The following is a 17,681-nucleotide window of genomic DNA, read 5'->3' on the forward strand; positions in this document are numbered from 1 at the left end:
AGACAATATCACCACCCAGCCCGTCAATCTTCTACGTCAGCTCTTCAAAAAAACTCAATCAAATTTGTGAGATACAATATCCCTTGTCTTTCAAAATTCATGATGATACTGTCTCTCAGAATGTCCTCTAATAACTTACTCACCACTGATGTTAAGCTCATCGGTCTGTTAGGGGCCAGAAATGTCTTACCAAGCTTCCCGCGATGACTCAGGAATTGACCATATGCGACAGTGAAAGTGACATGCCATGAAATGTAGTTGAAAAAGGTGTTAAAAATAAAGATGACAGGATTGATTTAGAATAACATCCCATAACGCTTATGTTTGCTTATCCTATACAATCCATAAGATAACCCAGAATAAACATACTTTGAAATAAATTCTGAACCGTACATTAGCATCAGTAAAAGTCAGAAGATCAAGTGTCTTTAAACTGCACAGTAATTAAAGACAGAAAATCAAATCATTCCAAGATAAAATGTAAACCTTCTCCTCCTCTTGAAGAATGTCTGAATTACAAACGTAATTGTGAAAGACAAAGTACGCTATGGATGTTTACATATGAAGCATCAAATATGATAAGAGTGGCTGGGTGACACTCTTCACCAGAGAGTATGTACTTGGATTTATATCTCCGAAGAGTAGTGGAAGCGGACAGCTCTTAAGAAGTGTCTAGATGAGCATTTGAATCGTCTAGACATTGAAGACTATGGGTTAAATGCTGGAAGTTGGATTTAATAGGGATGGGTGCCCACCAGTCGGCTTGGACATGATAAGCTAAAGTGCAACTTTCCATGCCATACTACTCTCTAACAACAACATACAACCATTGCTGCTATTTCTTTGTTACCCAAGACTTTGCATTCCCATAAAACTAAGTGCAATATTTGAACAACATTTATATCGCCAACCAGCAAGAAATAAATACAATGACCTTAATTTTTTTTGTTGATTTTAACTCTGTACCGAGGCACAATTTCAGACCTGTCAAGTGACCTCTCGTCATCATGTTTACGTGCATGTAATAATATTGGTGTTTTTAGACAATTGGTTAATAGAGATCACAATGATTTCTCCCATTACGTCACCTTGATCCAAAACAAACGTGTGCTTGTCTCGAAATGGTGATCATGAATAAGAATCTTCCCGTTTACTGCTGAATTTCCACTTAATAGTCTGGCAGAGCACCAATATCGATCCTTATGATTTCCCTCACCTGCAAGGGTTCAGCTGCTGACAGGATAAAATCATCGAGCAACTGGGTAAGAAAAAGGTTTTACTATTTGCTTTTCTGCTACCAAAATCTCTTACCATGGCATTTCCGTAAATCATTACGGCAAACATTTTGGAAGGTTCTATATCTTTTGGCTGAATTAAGAAATGTATTTGATTCATTCCCCAATTGAGGCATGCCAGATCAACCAGAGGAAAATGAGAGATTTGATAAAAATGAAGGGTTTGTATTGAGTAAACAGACAGCTTTTGAGCCGGAAAGGGTCAATAACAATATTAATGATTTACTGGGAAATGTGGGGTAACATAATAATTTTTTTTTTTTTGCCAACAAAAGAACAAGATTTGGACCGGCATGCCCAATAACAATGGAGAAACATATTCAATAGTGACTTTCAAAGGTGAATTGGAGAAATAAATAGAGAAGAAAAAATAGTAGGGACATGGCAGAACAGGATTACTGGTTTGCTCAAAGAATTAGATGAAACAGATTATCTTTTACTATGCTTTCCTATAACTTTGTGTAAAATGTCTGTTTCACCTGAAAACAAATTCACTGAGATATAGATTTTTATTCCAAATATAGGTGCATCTAAAGAGTTTAATTAATATAGAGAAAATCTTTCCTGATGCACACAACCCAAATTTCTTATTAAAAAAGACTAAAGCAGGAAAATGAGAATAATTGGTTTGGTCAACAGAAAAAGGAAGTCAGATTTATACTACTGCATCTGTGGAGACGAGCATAAAACCACGGCAGAGTTTGCCAATGTTATGCAACTCTCCAACATATTTAAAAGAGAGAATAATATACACGACAGCACAGCAATAAATGACACCAATCTGAACCTGTGATGTAAAATATAGCCTACAATACAAGACTTACATCTACATAACCGTTTGTCTGAAACAAATATAAAGGCCGTTGAGCTACTGATCTAGCTGGAAAGATACCACTGACCATTTGCATCATAAATATTTAGTTGGAATATTTGTATGAAAGAAAAGCAGAAAGTTCTCAGTTTTAAAATAAAGATATTGGCACAAGTAAACTTTGTCATTTGAATATCTTGATTTATTATGATTACTTGGAGAGAAACCATTTCCCCCACTTGTGTATAAACTTAAAAGGATTACACAATCAATCAGAAAACCCATGCAAATCTGACTCAAAACTACCAAGTACAAAACTAATTGAGAGAATCTGGAGAGCAGCATCCACCATCATACATGGCCCTTCACACCTCACAAAGCTCTTTATTTTTTCTTTAGTATCTATCCTGTTTAAATGCCATTGCTTACGGAAATGTGTCCTCTTCTTTCATCTTTTACATGATGGTATGCACATTGTGATCTTAATCCATGGGTATACAATAGACTCAAAGTGCAGAGTGCTGTCAAGCAAATCTCTGTTATCACCCCAAATGCTTTTCTCAATCTTTCTTATTGCAATGTTGCACCTCACATCCAACAGGTTTCTTTCTGTATCAGAACTGGTTATTTCTGTCTATTATCATTTTGGATCATTATTTTTGTCATTTTATTTGTTCAGTATCTGGTCTACTGAACACACACACACAACCTTGCCATTAACAAAATTACACAGCCAAAGATGTCTGAAGATGGGTCTCAACCCGAAACATCCCATACTCCTTTTCTCCAAAGATGCTGTCTGACCCATTGAGTTACTTCAGCTTTTTGTGTCTGTCTTGGGAGGGTATGCAGATGCTCCCTGACTTACGTGGGAGCATTACATAGGAACCATGTGGGACCCAGAGTATCATGACCTGCAGAACTAAAGCAGTGTGACATATGTCAGGGGGTGCCTGTATTGAAACACCCTCCACTATTTTTTTTCTGCTTACAAATTTCCAAAACAACTTCTAAGTGTTCCAGATTGAAATTGAGTTATAAACTATTTGGCCCATATAATACAAATAAAGATCCCCAACTCATCAAATGTGTTAGATTCAATTCACGTTATGATATGGCATGTTATAGCAGAACTGCCCGTTTTATAAAGTTACATCCCCACTGCATTTTCTGTCAATGTTTCGTATGCTCGTGTAAATAAAACTTTTTAGTCAAGCAATTACTTTTAGTTTTAGAAGGAAACAACAACAACAAAAAACAGCTCTTGTTGAAACCTCCTGCCAATAAAAATTCTCAAAAGAATCTCAAACAGCTTTTGTTTTGACCTTCATCCCTTCATGCTCATGAAGCCATTCTTTAAACGTTGGGCACATAATTCAGTGGCAGTGTTTTGCAGCACCAGTGACATTTCAAGAATCATTACTGGCACATAACATTTTACAGAATTGCGACGGTCAAAGCTGCTGACTTTCTGAGGATATCAGTTGCTTTGCAGAATACATCATTGAATGTGTTTGTGCATCAACTTAAACACCCTAAACTAATAGTGTATTAAACGCATATGTTGACAATTCTTTAGCAACATCTCCACCCTTCAGATCCAAGCTTTGCTGTTAAATAATGCTGTCAACCAACCTCTGAATTGACCAAAGGTAGGTTGGAGCTCAGATTGAATAACAAAAGATTACAGTTAAAAGAATAGGTTTCGCCATAGCTATTCATGGGAATTAGATTTTCTAGCAACCAATGCAAACTCAATACAGAATAAGAAAGTAGTCGTCATTCGTTTTAAACAGGGCAGGCATATAATTTAGTCAGACTTTCTGAAAAAAAGGTTCCATCTAATTATGCTTTCAATGCCATTATTCTATGACAAATCCCACTAAGAGTTAAATGAAAGAACAATTTTCATTTCTGCCAATGTTGATCTACACTTACAATGCACATACAAGTGTCATTCCAATAATTCTCAAAATATATTTCTTTGTAAATAGCTGCATTAAGATATTTTCTCTGCATCAACACTAAACGTATCTCCTGCAAATACCTATTAAATAATACAATAGTCATAAGTGATAGGAGCAGAATTAGGCCATTCAGCCCATCAAGTTCAGTCCACCATTCAATCATGGCTGATCCATCTGTCCCTCCAAACCCCATTCTCCTGCCTTCTCCCCATAAACTCCGACACCCATACCAATCAAAAATCTAGCCATCTCTGCCATATATATTGACTTCGCCTCCAATAGCCTTCTGCGGCAAATAATTCTTCAGATTCACCACCCTCTGACCAAATAAATTCCTCCTCATCTCCTCCCTAAGCAAACATCCCTTAATTCTGAGGCTTTGAACTCTAGTCCTAGACTCTCCCACTAGTGAAAACATCATTTCCACGTCCACTCTATCTTTCACTATTTGGTAAGTTTCAATGAGGTGCCCCCTGATCCTTCTAAACTCCAGTGAGTACAGGCTCAATGCTGTCAAACGCTGATCATCTCATTATTGGGATCATTCTTGTAAACCTCCTCTGGATCCTCTCCAGAGCCAGTACATCTCAGTACAACTCAGATATGGTGCTCAAAATTGCTCACAATACTCCAAATGCAGCCTGACCAGCTGGAGCATCAGCATTACATCCCTGTTTTTGGATTCTAGCCCTCTTGAAATAAATGCGAGCATTGCATTTGCCTTCCTTACCACCTATTTGACTTGCAAATTAACTTTTGGGGAATCCTGCATCAGCACTCCAAAGTCCCTTTGCACCTTTGATTTCTGGATTCTCTCATTTATAAAATAGTCTATGCCTTTATTCCTACTACCAAAATGCATGACTCCACATTTTGCTACGGTCTATTCAATCTGCCACTTCTCTACTCACTCTCCAATCTGTCCAAGTCTTTCTGCAGTCCCTGCTTTCTCTACACTGCCTGCCCCTCCATCAATTTTCATATAATCTGTTAATTTGGCCACAAAGCGTTCAATCCCCTCATCCAAATCATTAATATACAGCGTGATGAGTAGCAGCCTAGCTCCGACCCAGAAAAAAAAACCTTTATTGCCACTCTTTGCCTTCTGCCATCCAACCAACCTGCTATCCATGCTATTATCTGCCCTTTCATATCAGCCCCAAGAGCCAACATACAGATGAAGCAAATGGAATGTTGACATTGACTCTGGGCAAAATTGAGTGCAGGAATAATAACCTTACTGTAATTATATAGAGGCCTTGGAGAGATCTAGCTTAGAATATTGTTCAGTTTTTGATTCATTGCTTAGCAAAAGATGCCCTTGCAATGGCAAATGCAGAAAAGATCCAATAGACTGGTTCCTGGAATGGTAAGTATAATATACAAAGAGCGATTGAATACACAAAGCCGTACTTATATAGTTTAGAAGAATGAGAGGTAATCTCAGTGAAACATGGTGGATTCAGCAAAGATGTTTCTCTGGAATAAGTAGTCTTGAACAAGCAAACACAGTATCAGAATAAAAGGGTAAGATAGAATAAACTTCACTCAGAGGAGTGTTTTTAACTCTCTTCTCCAGAGACCAATGGAAAATCATTCAGTGATGCGATCAAAAACAGAGCAATTAATTTCTACATATTAAGGGAAATGAATAGTGCAAGAAAATGGAACAGAGATAGTCACGATCTTAAAGCATGTCACGAATGGCTGAAAAGGTCAAAATAGGCTGTGGGCCGAGCAACAAAATTGTGTCTAGAAATCAACTTTCGTAACCCATGTCTCGGAACTACATGAAATTTTGCACAGATTTAGATAAAATACAATTGAGAAGGAGGTCATAACTCGTCAGTGCCAAAAGTTGCACATTAATTAATTAAACTAATTAGAAAATGAGATAAAAAAAGTAAGCCATCTAGTGTCCAATGCCCATATTACACCATGGGGAGCCTGTTTCCGTGTTGCAGTGTATTTAAATTATACTAGACCAATGGCAGACCCGTTGGGTCTGCTCCCCCAACGCAGCCGTTCGTTACCCGTAGCCGTTCCCTACCCGCAGCCCTCACGGGAGACGCGGTCCTCGAACTGAAGCCGCTCCCTACCCGCAGCCATTCCCTACCCGCAGCCCCCACGGGAGACGTGGTCCTCGAACTGAAGCCGTCCTTGAAAGGCCGAATTAAATGGCGTCTCTTGAGGTTGAAATGCGGGCGCCAGCAGCCGTTATGGTCGCTGGCCAGCAGGAGGCGACAAAAAGTGAGTGGGGGGGGGGGGGGGGGGGTGGGGACGAAATGGAGGAAGGATTTGAAAGATAACGTGTACGAAATTAAATTGGCGGCTGGACGAAATGTGAATGAGTAAAAGGATTCATTCCGATTGGACATCTGCGAGCATCGGCCATTCCGATTGGACATCTGCGAGTATTGGGCACGAATCAAAAGGCAGAACGGCAGCCAGTCGTCAGGCACATATATAATGTGAATATGACTGCAATCATATATAATGATGTATAATCGGGTTGGACAGGGGTTGAGGTTGGACAGGCTAGATGCAGGAAGATTGTTCCTGATGTTGGGGAAGTCCAGGACAAGGGGTCACAGTTTAAGGATAAAGGGGAAATCCTTTATGACCGAGACGAGAAAAACATTTTTCACACAGAGAGTAGTAAATCTCTGGAACTCTCTGCCACAGAAAGTAGTTGAGGCCAGTTCATTGGCTATATTTAAGAGGGAGTTAGATGTGCCCTTGTGGCTAAAGGGATCAGGGGGTATGGAGAGAAGGCCGGTACAGGATACCGGGTTGGATGATCAGCCATGATCATATTGAATGGCGGTGCAGGCTCGAAGGGCCGAATGGCCTACCCCTGCACCTATTTTCTATGTTTCTATAATTATATAAAAATAATATAATTAATATAATTGTGTGTGTTTTTTGAATGAGACTGCCGCAGAGGTCCGGCTCCTGAACCAGCCTAATTAATGGGTGAGGGCAGTTCTTCTGGGTTCTCCCATTTACTGAACCCCACTGACTGCCAGTGTGCAGAGTGGGGGTCACGGTCATAGTGGGACTGGGGCAGTGCCAGGCTGGGGGAAGGCCAAGGCATCTTCCACTGAGAGGAAAATGCCTAACCCTATACTAACCCTAACTCGATCCCCTTCCAGAGCTGCCCAGGGCTGGAGCTGGAGCCGCTTTGGGATCGGCTGCGGGCTCCGTATGTGTGGCCCCGCAGCGCGTCCAGCATGCCCTTTTGGATTGTCGTGGTGATGAGGGTGGGGACTGCACTGGCTTGCACGACGCCCGGGCTGCCTTCAGCACCCTCATAGCGCCGGCTCCGTCAGTCCGCCCGTTCGCTCGCTGCAACACCGGCCGGCCGACAGCCCGACCGACCCCTCGCAGCACTCACGGCCTACCAACTGCCTGACAGACCCCTCGCAGCACTCACCGGCCTACCAACTGCCCGACTGACCCCTAGCAGCACTCACCGGCCTTCCGTACACTCTCACCATCCACCGGTGGACTGACAGCTTGACCGATCCTCCACAGCATTCATCGGCCTACCAACAAGCCCAACCGACCGACTGACCCTGACCCTAACTGTACATTTGTTATTTATCATTTTTAACACTTCATATCATAACTTTATACGGATAAATCAATTGAAAAAAAAATTGATCAGCAAGGTTAGAATTACCGTTACCCTTGGAAATCTTGTTATTGTATTGTAATGAGGAGGCAGCCATGATCCCAGGGTCCTCGCTGCCTAGCGACCATAAAATAAAGCGCGGGATTGGTCAATTTGCATCCGACCTCAATGTCAAACATGCATTGATTGGACAATTACTACTCAGAAAATTGGAAGTTTTTGTCATATTTAAACAAAATGTGCAGGTTTTGTTCTTGGCGGGTTTCAGGTATGATTTATATAATATTTTTACACAATATGTTAAAAATTCAGGTAGTTCCGTGAGTTGGGTCACGAACCTGAACAAAAAAGCTATTCGGCCCACAGCCTAAAATGGTCGACACCTACTCCCATTTCTTATATTTCCATTTCAGATGCTCGTCCTTCAATTTAAATATTAACTTATTTACTTCTCCAAAGATGCTGCCTGACCCAATCACTATTTTCACCATTTTGTTTTCATTCCATGTTTTCAGCATGTGCAGTAATTTTCTTTTTACATACAAATATCTTATTTCCTCTTTTAATATTTATGATAAATATTAAGAAAACCGGTTTTCTTAACCAAAAAGTTTATTAACTTTCCACTGAGCCACTATCCTCGAACTAAGAACGGTAATAAGGCAAAGACGAACCCAAGTTTCTCAACAAATTTTGATTCACTTCAACATATATTGTTTGAATTTGCCAACCCAAATCTACAGCCTGTGAAAAGCAAATTTCATAAATCAAATGAACCCAAGTTCCTTTCTCAGTGTACATAGTGGCACATTCATGCCAGTTTTGTGGAAGCAGAATAACATATTGCAGAATTACTTTAAACTTTTTCTTGGTTGAATGATTTTTTTTCTCATTTTGATCAAGGCAATTTTTGGCATGGCTAACACAGTGGTTCAAAACTAGTTTTGATGAAATAGAACAAAAATATTAAATGCTTCCCGATTGTTCTATATCCTTTAAGACATTCATAAACACATATACATACCAGTTCATCTGTCATGGCATTATACATGGATTAATAAAAAGTGAAACAATTTCCTGGCAAATTAAGTTACAGAACTGAGCTGAACAGACATGATTCTGTTCCAAATTTTTAGTCAAATATTCTGTAATTGGCATGTAAAACACTGGAAGAGGAAAAAAAGTTATTGTAGCGTGGCTAATGGTCTGCATAGAAAACTGAGGCATTATAAATTCCAGGCAGATATAAATGCCACACACAGGAACTTACATTCCCATTAAAATGTAGATAACGGAACTTAGAAAAAGAGTGTGCATTTTATGACATTAAAGCGTGGAAAGAATTTCACATTCAATGAAGTGCTACTTTATTATTTTTCTGCCAAGATGTTTTATTCTTACAATAACACGTTTTTCTTTCCCCCAAGCAGAAAATCATGCCTGTCTGAGAGCGTAACAACAATAATGATGCTTACCTATTGCGCTTGGCTGGTAAAGCTCCTCTCACAGAAGAGAGATCCCCTGCCTTGCTGCCAGAATAAACTGGATTGGGACGCTGGCACGCTCCCCAGGTTTGAGTTACAGTTGAGATAGCCGGAATGAAGTCGAAGATGGGTCGATTATCACCGCAGGTTGGAACCGGTTCCGTACCGTATATATAAATGGGATCCTTGACTGCACTCTGTGCTAATGATGATCCATTAGCAGCTCTGCAGTAATCCCTATTGACTTGCTCCTGTTTGATGACTCCTGGAGTGACCAACTTGATGTAGTTCTCCTGTTCTTGCTTCACCTCCTTCGAAATACAGGCAGTGGCTGGCAATGGAGCCCAGCTATTTTCTTTCCTCTCGATATTCTTAGTTTCTGAAGTTGGCCAAGAGATAGTACGATCCTCGATAGGCTGTATTTCCAACAGATTTCCCACAAGCGGGGCTGGCTCAGAGGACAGGGGCGACAGCAAGCCTGATTCGTCATCTCCACAGAAACCAGTCAGGCTCCATGGGCTGTCCTGCTGCTTCTCCCCCTTTGGAGAAGGGAAGAACTCAAAATCTGGCAAAAAACCCACCGAGTCACTATCCCCAAAGACTTCAATAAGATCGTCGTCACCGGTACCCGAGTACAGACCTATTTCTCTCTCGCTTTGTGCTCTGATCCCTGGATCCTGCAATTCATTTAAAGCAGCAAGACTTTGCTCCAGCTCAGACAGGTCATTGGCCGCCTGGATAAAGCGATCCTGTTGCCCACTTGCTCCATTTGTGATCTCAACTCCAATCAGTTGCTGCTTGTTGATACTTCCACCGCCAGACGGTAGAAACTGCATCAGGGGTGCAGGCATGGCTGACAGCATCGCCCCACCTTCTATTAATCCCTCGCAGTTGTTCAAATTACCATTTGCTCCACCTAATCCATCATCAGCCACATTCCAGGTCTGTTTTCCCAGTTTCATGTTCACATCCCCTATTAAATTCGCCATCATTGGGGTGGATACTTAGAGCAAAACCTGCAACAAATTGAAGGATAATTCAGCTGGGATAGTGATTACAAAACATAGAAAATGAAACATGATAGCTTTTGACGTCGTCCAAGTTACTTCAAATATTCTTCAATTTGATTTAAATTGAGTACACCCATAATTCACAAATTTCTGCACTAATCACCATGTGACATTCTTAACACAATTTCTCCACGTATGTCGCGAATTCAGATCTACAAGATGAAGAATTACTTCATTTTGTAGAGCACGGTCAGGTAATCATATCTAATAAGTGGAGATTTCCACAGCTCACACTTGGTCACTTTGAAACTGTTGATTTTATACTTGCTATTTACCCATTGCCCCAAGCCCAAACATCCCTGCACCCACATGCCTATCCCCAATCCTGCATATTGTATTTGCTTTGCATCCATCTCCTTTCGCATTCTCTTCAATCTCATCTTAGCATGAGAACTAGTGCGTCAGCCTTGAACCCATTTGTCGCCATATGTTAAACACTCAATTTTCATTTCCTGTTCCCAATCCTCAATAGCATTACAGATGGTTTCCTCTCCTCTCGTTTCACTGCCACACATATCCTCTAAAAACAAATCCGTACCTCAACTTCCCAATCCTTGCAACTGTTGCCCATCTCCAAACTACCTTTCCTCGCCAATGCACTTTAAAATATTCTCTTTTCCCAATTTCAAGCCTACATGAAACACTGCCTTCTGTGACAGTGATTTCACAAATTCATTCTTGTCCTCTCAACAGCCTCTGCACTGTTATCTCTAGAGTTGTCAATAATCTATTCTTGCGAGACTTCAGTTCCTCAATTGCATACTGCTAAAAATGTCACTGCAAACATTATCTTCATGCACATGAATCACTTCAATTTTTTTAAATGAATGAAATTCAGCACAGAAGAAATACAAGTATTATGATACAAATATATAATTTACTTATTTAATTATTCAACATTTTTCAACAACTGTGCTAAAACATTGATTTTCAGCCAGCAATCATTTAATAAACAACATTGGTGAAGTTATTGTTGTGCATATTGCTTTGCATAATCTCAATTTTACCACTAGATTCATCTTTTAGTATGCCGATGATTTAAAGTAGGAGATACAACTGTAACATAACCTCCCAACTTCTGTACTCAATATTCTGGCTGAAGGCCAATGTGCTGAAAGCCTTCTTGACCACCCTATCTACTTGTGACGCTACTTTCAAGGAACTATGAACCTACAATCCTAGATCACTCTACTCTACAACACTCCCTAGAGCCCTTCCATTCACCGTGTCCTGTCCTGGGTTGTCTTCCCAAAATGTAACACCTCGCATTTCACTATGTTAAACTCCATTAACCATTTCTCAGCCCAGCTGCCCAACCGATCAAGGTCCTGCTGAAATTTTTGACAACCATTTTGACAACTATCTACAACAGCGCACACTTTAGTGCTATCAGCAAACGTAATGTATCCCTGAACATTAACATGTTGTCTAAATTATCTTTTTGTGTATTTTTCAGGGAGCAATGCTTTTCAACAAACAAATGTTATTTAAAATGGTCCCATTGAGAAACACATGGTTTTAGTATAATTCAAAACAAACCATTAACCAATTTAGGAAAACAAACTGCGGAAGGATCAACCCACTGTAGTTCAATTTGGCCATATGCAAAATAGGACTACAACATATTGAAATGTTAAATTCTGGCGTGAACTGAAGGGAAAATATTCAGAATGTTATGCTGACATATGTGAATGTTTTAATAATATTGGCTTCCTTCTCTGGTGTTCATGTGCTTTGAATTTTAGCAGCACGCTGCTTCAAAATTCAACGTAAAATTTCATTGCATCTGGGGATACAGTGCCCTCCATAATGTTTGGGACAAAAACCCGTCATTTATTTATTTACCTCTTGTACTCCACAATTTGAGATATGTAATAGAAAGAAATCACATGTGGTTAAAGTACACATTGTCAAATTTTAATAAAGGCCATTTTTATACATTTTGGTTTCACCATGTAGAAATTACAGCAGTGTTTATACATAGTCCCCCTCATTTCAGCGCACCATAATGTTTGGGACACAGCAAAGTCATGTGAATGAAAGTAGTCATGTTTAGTATTTCATTGCGTGTCCTTTGCATGCAATGACTGCTTGAAGTATGCAATTCATAGACATCACCAGTTGCTGGGTGCCTTTTCTGGTGATGCTCAGCCAGGCCTGCATTGCAGCCATCTTTAACATGCCTATTTTGGAGACTAGTCCCCTTCCGTTTTCTCTTCAGCATATAAAATGCTCAATTGGGTTCAGATCGGATGGTTGACTTGGCCACTCAAGAGTTGATAATTTTTTAGCTTTGAAAAATTCCTTTATTGCTTTTGCCGTATGTTTAGGATCATTGTCTTGCTGTAGAATGAACCACCGGCCAATGAGTTTTGAGGCATTTGTTTGAACTTGAGCAGCTAGGATGTGTCTATACGTTTCAGAATTCATTATGATACTACGATCAGTAGTTGTATCATCAATAAATATGTGAGCCAGTACCTTCAGCAGCCATAAATGGCCAGGCCATAACACCCCCACCACGTCTCACAGATGCGGAGGCATGCTTTGGATCTTGCCATCACTCTGATATGTTAATCTTTGTCTCATCTGTCCACAAGACCTTTTTCCAGAACTGTGATTGCTGTTTTAAGTACTTGGCAAACTGTAACGTGTCCTCCTGTTTTTGCAGCTAACTAGTGGCTTGCATCTTGCATCTAGCCTCTGTATTTCTGTTCATGAAGTCTTCTGCGGACAGTGGTCATTGACAAATCCACACCCGAATCCTGAAGAAGGTTTCTGATCTGTTGGACAGGTGTTTCATGATGTTTTTTTATATAAGAGAGAATTCTTCTGTCATCAGCTTTGGAGGTCTTCCTTGGCCTCCCATTCCCTTTGCGATTAGTAAGCTCACCAGTGCTCTTTTTCTTCTTAATAATGTTCCAAACAGTTGATTTTGGTAAGCCTAAGGTTTGGCTGATGTCTCCAACAGTTTTATTCTTGTTTCTCAGTCTCATAATAGCTTATTTGTCTTTCATTGGCACAACTTTGGTCCTCATTTTAATAAACAGCAATAAAAGTTTCCAGAGGTGACGGAAATGCTGGAGGAAAGACTAGGAGCTGAGGGCTCTCTTATACCTGCATTAAACACACCTGAGCAATTACAAACACCTGTAAAGCCATGTGTCCCAAACATTATGGTGCCCTGAAATGGAGGGGACTATGTATAAACATAGCTGTAATTTCTATATGGTGAAACCAAAATAAAAATACCCTTTAATAAAATCTGACAATGTGCACTGTAACCACGTCTGATTCTTTTTCATTACAAATCTTAAACTGTGGAGTACAGAGGCAAATAAATAAATGATAGGTCTTTGTCCCAAACATTGTAGGGACACTGTATATCACAAAGAAATGTGCTGAGTGATCGACATCAACTTGAAGCTTGGTTTAGTCCATTCATAATCAAATGCGGTCAGAACCTGTATTGAGCAGCCAAATTTCATAATGTGGGGATAGTCTTTGTCACTTAAATGCTGCAGGCAGTGCTATCTTTGGGATCTGCTGCACTAAGGGACATCTGCACATCAACCATAAAAAGACAGAGAAAAGGAGAAGAAAAAATTGCAGGTACTGCCAAAATAAAGCACAAACTATGTGCCTTCTGAAAATATGAATATACAATACTTTAGATGATCCCAGCTCTGTCACAGTTGATCAAAACTAGAGACCTCCGAGATATCTTTTCTCGCTCTATGTAAAACTACTTCTGTAGCAGTCCGTCAACGAGCAAGGACGACTTGGTTCCATTCCAATTTTGTGGATTCCGAGATGGCTGAATGCGAGAACCGCACAGACTTTCACAGAAGGGGCAGGAGGAGGTTGACGGACCTTACGGTTGTGGAGTTGGCAATGTACTCCGCTCCTTCTGCCACTTGCCCCAATACAATTTTGATAGAGTTGCAAACATTTCAGATTTTAACCCCGACTTGGATCCACTAACAGTTAAGTGATAGTTTCCGTAGACAATGGCTAGGCCCCCATGGGAACTCCTGCAGCAATTTTGATTATTCGAGAGCGACTTAAAGCCACACGTTGTGCATGTGTGTGTGCATGCACGTGCACACGTGCAACCCCTAAACAAATTATGCAGGAAGGAACTACAGATGCGGGTTTTCACCGTAGATAGACACAAAATGCTGGAGTAACGCAGTGGGTCAAACAACATCTCTGGAACAAAGGAATAGGCAAAGTTTTGGGTCAAGACCCTTCTTCAGATTATCCCTACACAAATTAACCAGATAAGCTTTTAGATCTATTATTGTCACGTGTCGTCGAGGCAATGCAAAACGTTTTTGTTTTTGCATGCTAACCAATCAACTCAGACAATACTGTACATAAATACAATCAAGCCAAACTCAAATACAATTAGTAGAGTGAAGAAAAAGGTGCACGAAGTAACTTCAGATACTGGTTTATACCGAAGATAGACACTAAATGCTGGAGCACCTCAGAAGGGACAGGCAGCAAAGGTATTGGGTGCAAAAGATAGTTTATCTGCATTGTAGAGTAATACTTCCAGAGAAGGAGTCCAATGTCTGCAATCAGATGGGTTAAATGGTCACAGTGAGGGGAATGCAGGCGACAGGACATCGAGGCCGCCACACAGCCCGTTGACAGCACCCAAGCCCATGGGGCCCACAGCCGCTCTCCCTCCTCCCCTCCACTACCATTCTCTCTCCGTCCCCCTTCTTTCTCATTCTTCTCTCTCCCTCTTCCCTTCCTTCCCTTCCCTCCTTCTCTCCCTCCACCTTCGATGTAATTTCCGAGCCCCGTCAACCGACCGAGATCGTCCGCTCACCTCATGGCGCCGCTCCTCCCTCCCTCTTGCCCCCCGAGTTGAAGTCACTCGGTCAGCGAGGAAGCCGCTCGACACGGACTCGACTCGACTCGACTCGCCTCAGGCCGCCCGCGCTCTTCGCTCCCAATGTCACCGCTCGCGCGCGGCCCGATCCGATCGACTACAAACCCGCGGGCGCGCGCGGCCACGCAGCGCTCCCTCCCCGCCAGGGCGCGCGCGCACCCGCCCAACTGCCAGCCAGCCAGCACACGCCCGCCGTGCGCGCTCCCGCCAGCACACGCCCGCCGTGCGCGCTCCCGCACGTCCCGGCGCCCCCACAACGTCAGCCGCACTGCTCCCTTAAAGCGGCGCCGCCACCACCTTCCACCCAACCGAACAAAACCTCCCAACAACGCAAATCAAACTTAAGATTTCGCGAAAGAAAGACAGGCGTGCATCTGAAATCACACCTTTCTGTGCACAGTCTCACCCCCCCCCCACCCCCACCCATGCACGATTTTATCTTGCAGTCGGCTGGCCTGGAATAGTGAAGTGTCAATTGTACGGGTGTGGGGGGCAGCACCGCTTTAAGAAATGTATCCGTGGAACTATGCGGGTTTCATGAAAGATACTCTGGATTCCTGATACCCCGGGATCCAACATTCGCCCCATGTATGCCAACACCGCCTAACACTACAACTTCGCGTTATTTCTTCCTAGTTTTCCGTCGATCCCTTCACTAGGAGTGGGTGTGGAGGCGTTTCCGAGACGTGCACACGCTACAACCCATTCGTATTAAAAAAAAAACTCTTAAAGACCGAGCCTCCGTCGACAGAAGGGAAAGGGAAACGGAGCAAGAAAAAACAAATTTCTTGCCGCAAAAGAATAAGATCTCAAATCCTGTCAATAACTCGGTCTGATTCAAGGCCTCGACCCTCCGAACACGTAAAATGCCCGGTCCGTTCGGAAAGAAAATGCTTACAAATATAAAGATTTATAAAGACATATGACACAAGAGGGGGGTGTGTCAATAGTTAGGTCCCGGTCAGCAGTAAACGCAACCAAAGGGTTGGTTGACTTTTTTTCGCGTTGTTTTTTTGCGCGGTGCGAATTGAAACTTACGTCCACAAACATTCGGTCCCATAAACATTAAAATCCTCGGTGGCAAAAAGGAAAAGCGGGGTGTCTGAGAATTGACACCTTCCAGTGGATCCCGAAGCGGGGGCCAAAAAACGTCTTCAGATCCAGCAGGCAGGCAGGCACTCACTGAAGTTGTGTGGAGAGCTCCGTGCAGTCGCCCACTATCGGCAGTGACACGGCAGTGGCCTGTAGATGGAGCAACGAGAGAGGGTTGTTGCATTTAGCTCCCGTAAAAACCGTCCAAAGACGTTTCCTAACCCTTGAAAATTAAGCCCACACATTTTCAGCATTGAATTTACACAGCACAAAACTACTTTTTCATTACAACATGCTCGTTTCTCGCTCCCTATATATAAACACGATTGCACCCAGCCGATCTATAAGTGAGGTTGCGTCAGACAATATGGCCATTCTCCATTTGTTTATTTCTGTTATCTCCATATCTTACCCCTGCCCCGCATTTATCGCCATAACACCTTGTTTCGCGCTCATTTGTAATAACATTCAGCCTGTCTCTGCTCCTTTTCCATGCGATAATTTAATTCTGTCTCATTCTTCTACTTCTCCCTTTTCTGTACACGTACCTTTTCTGTACACGTTTTGTCTGCTGAACGATGGGTGGAAAAGCCCAGATTCCCCACCGACCACAGTATCAACAAGTTTCTGGAAAAATACTAAAATCTGAAATCAACACAGAATGTTGAAAGTAGCCATTAGATCAGAGAGCATTCTCTGTTTATATTTCAGTTAAGCAGGGCTGACAACATTGGGTGAGAGTTGGGAGTGAGAAATTGCGAGAGACCAAGCCGGAGGGAGCATAGCGACGGAGGGGAGGGGGTACCATTGTTCCCCCTCTCAAAGGTACGGAGCTTTTGCATTTTTCAGCTTTAAATTGTGCAATCTGGTGCATACTGTAGCAAGTCTTAACTTACACTTGAATACAACGTTCATGTTTTAAATTGGATTAGCTATGAATAAGGTTAGGCTAAATTACATTCCTAATTACTACTCCTGACCCTGACTCCAGTTGCATACCTTCCCACATTCCTGACCCTGAGTCCAGCCTTACACCTGGCCCCCTATTCTACCCTGATCATAGCTGCTTACCTGCTTAGGTTCACAGTGCTGAACACTCCCATTGTCCTAGCTCTGACGGCACACTGACCTTGACTCTGGGTGCACGCTTGGCCCTGCTCCTTGCCCCTCTGCCACATATCTGGCCCACACATAAAGCCTCATATCTGACCCCCTGGACTTAACCTATTATGTCCAAGTCTACAGGTGCTTATCTAATCTTTTATGGGGCACTTCACGGACCAACGTTTGTATCACAAAATTTGCTGCATCCATTGGCTTCCTTGTTATCTAACATGCTAGTTACTTTGTCAAAGAAGTCATCAATTAGTTGAACACAATTTCTCAATCAGCTGTATAAGTATTCTGTTACCATTTCCT

General features: G+C 41.9%; 1 protein-coding gene across 2 annotated transcripts in view; it reads right to left on the reverse strand.

Moving 5' to 3' along the window:
• LOC129701771 (glucocorticoid receptor-like) overlaps window positions 1-17,242 on the reverse strand; it is a 78,677-nt gene extending 61,435 nt beyond the window's left edge. Inside the window, exons 1-3 of one of the 2 annotated variants that reach the window (XM_055643196.1) lie at window positions 16,811-17,242; window positions 16,209-16,412; window positions 9,186-10,210 (exon numbers count right to left, since the gene is read on the reverse strand). In XM_055643196.1, coding sequence (XP_055499171.1) covers window positions 9,186-10,186 — 1,001 coding nt within the window. In that variant the 5' untranslated portion in view covers window positions 10,187-10,210; window positions 16,209-16,412; window positions 16,811-17,242. Of the gene's footprint in view, window positions 1-9,185; window positions 10,211-15,107; window positions 15,264-16,208; window positions 16,413-16,810 lie in introns of those variants that run through there. The other variant, XM_055643197.1, reaches the window with a different exon arrangement.
• Window positions 17,243-17,681: the final 439 nt, after the last annotated feature.

This window comes from Leucoraja erinacea, chromosome 11, assembly GCF_028641065.1.
Source record: "Leucoraja erinacea ecotype New England chromosome 11, Leri_hhj_1, whole genome shotgun sequence".
Classification (NCBI taxonomy): Eukaryota; Metazoa; Chordata; class Chondrichthyes; order Rajiformes; family Rajidae; genus Leucoraja; species Leucoraja erinaceus.